General features: G+C 54.3%; 1 protein-coding gene across 2 annotated transcripts; it reads right to left on the bottom strand.

Annotated features, from left to right (window-relative positions):
• On the bottom strand, positions 1–4125 carry AP5S1 (adaptor related protein complex 5 subunit sigma 1). Of its 2 annotated transcripts, none has more exons than XM_040335584.1 (3): positions 4047–4125; positions 2418–2608; positions 1–656 (listed from the first exon to the last, which is right to left on the bottom strand). In XM_040335584.1, exons 2-3 carry the CDS (start codon positions 2597–2599, stop codon positions 230–232), a joined length of 609 nt encoding a protein of 202 aa, XP_040191518.1. In that variant the 5' UTR covers positions 2600–2608; positions 4047–4125; the 3' UTR covers positions 1–229. The 2 variants fall into 2 exon arrangements, with proteins under 2 accessions (XP_040191518.1, XP_040191517.1); XM_040335583.1 differs by having other exon boundaries at positions 3975–4063.
• Positions 4126–4440: the final 315 nt, after the last annotated feature.

Here is a 4440-nt window from a genome sequence, read left to right as displayed (position 1 = left end):
TGTGATTAGGCCACATTTATATTTATTTAAAAAAAAAAAGAATCTAGATTTCTAGAAGTGCTGTTTGTGTCGCTGTACATCATCCAACCAGATTGGAATTGGTGAGATCTGAAGTCTGGGTTGGATTGGTCGCCCTGCAGCTTCAGGTCCTACAAAGAGTAAGAACCAGGATGTCTTCTGGTGGATCTTCCCTGGTCAGATCCCAGTGTAGGTCCGTCTATCGCCCACCCTACAGGGTCATGGAGTTGTTCAGCTCCTTCTCCAGCGCCTGGCTGGCCTGGTGGTTGAGGAACAGTAGGTGCCCCTGAGGAATGAACCTGTCCAGACTCAGGTGGATCTTGTCCGCTCGGAGGATGACATTGGTGCTGTTGGTGAGGAGCTTCAGGGAATCCACCAGATACCTCACCAGCATCCTCAGCGTGCTCTCCGCCAAGGTCAGGTTGTCCAGGGAGTCGCAGATCAGGGAGAAGCCCAGAGAGAAGCACCCCATCCAGAGGACGGTCATCTCCTGGGGGAAGGGATCTCCCGCTACCAGACCATACATCCCGACCTCCTCCTCATGAAAGGACACTGGCTCGTCCACTGACTGGATGATGAAGTCACTGGCTGGCCGACCGGACACCTGGCGCCTCAGAAGACACATCGACTCAGTCTGCCTGCAAGAGAGAAGAAGATTTCTCAATAATCGATGGAGTTGTGTCTTCACCCACGGCCCCTCAACCAAGGCCAGCCTTCACCCACGGCCCCTCAACCAAGACCAGCCTTCACCCACGGCCCCTCAACCAAGACCAGCCTTCACCCACGGCCCCTCAACCAAGACCAGCCTTCACCCACAGCCCCTCAACCAAGACCGGTCTTCACCCACGGCCCCTCAACCAAGACCGGCCTTCACCCACGGCCCCTCAACCAAGACCGGCCTTCACCCACGGCCCCTCAACCAAGACCCGGCCTTCACCCACGGCCCTCAACCAAGACCGGGCCTTCACCCACGGCCCCTCAACCAAGACCGGCCTTCACCCACGGGCCCCTCAACCAAGACCGGCCTTCACCCACGGCCCCCTCAACCAAGACCGGCCTTCACCCACGGCCCCTCAACCAAGACCGGCCTGCACCCACGGCCCCTCAACCAAGACCAGCCTTCACCCACGGCCCCTCAACCAAGACCATCCTTCACCCACGGCCCCTCAACCAAGACCATCCTTCACCCACGGCCCCTCAACCAAGACCAGCCTTCACCCACGGCCCCTCAACCAAGACCAGCCTTCACCCACGGCCCCTCAACCAAGACCATCCTTCACCCACGGTCCCTCAACCAAGACCATCCTTCGCCCACGGTCCCTCAACCAAGACCATCCTTCGCCCACGGTCCCTCAACCAAGACCATCCTTTCGCCCACGGCCCCTCAACCAAGACCATCCTTCTGCCCACGGGCCCCTCAACCAAGACCATCCTTCACCCACGGCCCCTCAACCAAGACCATCCTTCACCCACGGTCCCTCAACCAAGACCATCCTTCACCCACGGCCCCTCAACCAAGACCATCCTTCACCCACGGCCCCTCAACCAAGACCATCCTTCACCCACGGCCCCTCAACCAAGACCATCCTTCACCCACGGCCCCCTCAACCAAGAGCCATCCTTCACTCCACGGTCCCTCAACCAAGACCAGCCTCACCCACGGCCCTCAAACCAAGACCAGCCTTCACCCACGCCCCTCAAACCAAGACCAGCCTTCACCCACGGCCCCTCAACCAAGACCAGCCTTCACCCACGGCCCCTCAACCAAGACCAGCCTTCACCCACGGCCCCTCAACCAAGTCCAGCCTTCACCCACGGCCCCTCAACCAAGACCAGCCTTCACCCACGGCCCCTCAAACCAAGACCAGCCTTCACCCACGGCCCCTCAAACCAAGACCAGCCTTCACCCACGGCCCCTCAAACCAAGACCAGCCTTCACCCACGGCCCCTCAAACCAAGACCAGCCTTCACCCACGGTCCCTCAACCAAGACCAGCCTTCACCCACTGTCCCTCAACCAAGACCAGCCTTCACCCACTGTCCCTCAACCAAGACCCAGCACAGGGATGGTGGAACCCTTCATAATGGGCACAGCAGGTGTACAGACCAGGAACTCAGTGCAGGGATGGTGGGAACCCCTCATAATGGTAACATGGTACAAAAAGTGGAGTTACAAACCAACATTGCTGACCTCTTTCTTTAAAAAAGCTGGTCATGCTGACCCACCAAATGACTGACCTGGAAGAGGTCAAGACAACAATTTGACTTTGCTTGCTGCATGCTTGTCCCAGATCGGGGGCTCCAAAGTCAGCCTGGCATGTAGAATTTTCATAAGGCTATGTGTTTCTCTCTGATAAGATATGGACATGCTCTGGTCACCACACGGCACAACCAACTCACCTGGCTACCACGGCGATCTGATCCATCCTCCTGGCTCTGTCCTTCTCCAAAGCCACCTCATCCGCCCTCAGCTTCTCCTCCAGGAGGTTGCAGCCGAACAGGTGAGAGTAGAGAACTCGGCAGAGATCGGGGCCCTCCCCGGGACCGGCGCCCACCGTGTGGATGACAAAGCCGTGCACCATCACCGCGCCCTGAGAACAGAGGGGACACCGGTCACATATATCCAGATTTTATACATAACGGAAATTCTATGTACAATCTTATTCCAACCAATCAGAAAGATCAAATAATCATTCGATCATTTCAGTGCGACTGATTTCCTACCATCAGATTTCTACATCCAAAATCATTTACATTATTTTGTTGAGTTTTGCTTGGGATCGATCAATGACGGGGGATTTTTTCTGTTTTTGGACCATTCATAGATCTGATCGTATTACAGTATCTGATTCTTTGAGAGGTCACCACACACTTTACAATCTGATTGTACAATCTGCTTTAGATCAACAAAAACTCTACCGATTGGATGCAATGTGATTGGATAATTAGGTTGGTCCTCATATTACATGTTTTTTTGGTAAATCAAAGTTTGATTGTGCAGAGATTATAAGGATGACCATACAGGTTACAATCTGATTGTGCAATTTACTTAGGAGCCTCGATCAACAATGCAGTGCCATGATCGGCTAGATTTGTCATTAATTACATAGATCGATCGTTTAGGTATGTTCTCATACAACCCCAGCCCCCCCGCGATCATACAACCCCCCCCAGCGTCCTGCAATCATACAACTCCAGCCCCCCCCACGATACTAAAAAACTCCCAGCGCCCTGCCATCATACAACCCGAGTGCTCTGCCATCCTGCAACCCGATGCCCTGCGATCATACAACCCCAGCGTCCTGCGATCATACAACCCCCCAGCTTCCTGCGATCATACAACCCCCCCAGCATCCTGCGATCATACAACCCCCCCAGCGTCCTGCGATCATACAACCCCCCCAGCTTCCGCGATCACACAACCCCAGCGTCCCCCGCGATCACACAACCCCAGCGTCCCTCGCGATCACACAACCCCAGCGTCCCCCGCCATCATACAACCCCAGCGTCCCCCGCGATCACACAACCCCAGCGTCCCCCGCGATCACACAACCCCAGCGTCCCCCGCGATCATACAACCCCAGCGTCCCCCGCCATCATACAACCCCAGCGTCCCTCGCGATCACACAACCCCAGCGTCCCCCGCGATCACACAACCCCAGCGTCCCCCGCGATCACACAACCCCAGCGTCCCCCGCGATCATACAACCCCAGCGTCCCCCGCCATCATACAACCCCAGCCCCCCACGATCACACAACACCAGTGCCCTGCCACTATACAACATGGGGCTCATCTCTTCCATTGATAACATTTCCCATTCTGATATATGAAAATCTGACCTATTCTCTTCCAGCCCAATATATATATATACAGCCTGATCCTCCCCTCCCCCTTCTATATATAAATATATATTATATATACAGCCTGATCCTCCCCTCTCAATATATTGTACATACATTGTATCCACTCTGCGATCACATGACTTCCTCCCTCCGCTGTACTCTCCCCCAATGTATGTATCCGCTCACCGGTCACGTGACCTCCCCTCCGCTCTACTTCCGGGTCCCGTCCACCGCCACAGGAATCCTGACTGACTGCAGCGCGACATCTAGCGGAAGACCAGCAGGAACTACAAGCAGCCGAAATCTTTGTGTGTCCAGAGCGCCACCTGCTGGTGAATTCTAAGAAATGCACGTCCTGAGATGTTGGTTTATGAAGCGCACAGTTAGCGCCACCTTGTGGTCAGTCTTTATAACAGCAGGTGGTGAGCATATGAATGCTGCAGAAGAAGGTCCATAATGACGGTAGAAGGATGTAAATGATATTATATATTATCCACTAATACATGAAGTGATAGAGTAAGGTTGTTCGGGATCAGAATACAAAAATGTACAAAATTAAGAATATAAAATAATGAGAATT

Source organism: Rana temporaria, chromosome 1 (assembly GCF_905171775.1).
Source record: "Rana temporaria chromosome 1, aRanTem1.1, whole genome shotgun sequence".
Taxonomy (NCBI): domain Eukaryota; kingdom Metazoa; phylum Chordata; class Amphibia; order Anura; family Ranidae; genus Rana; species Rana temporaria.
Note: the sequence above shows the minus strand (reverse complement) of the source record. Positions and strands in the feature narration are given on the sequence as shown.

What these genes read in the sequence shown, in the direction of transcription:
- AP5S1 (XM_040335584.1), bottom strand. Translation starts at nt 2,599, where the DNA reads ATGGTGCACGGCTTTGTCATCCACACGGTGGGCGCCGGTCCCGGGGAG. An exon ending in CAGATCGCCGTGGTAGCCAG is followed by an intron (nt 657 to 2,417) that starts GTGAGTTGGTTG and finishes TCTCTCTTGCAG; the next exon opens with GCAGACTGAGTCGATGTGTC.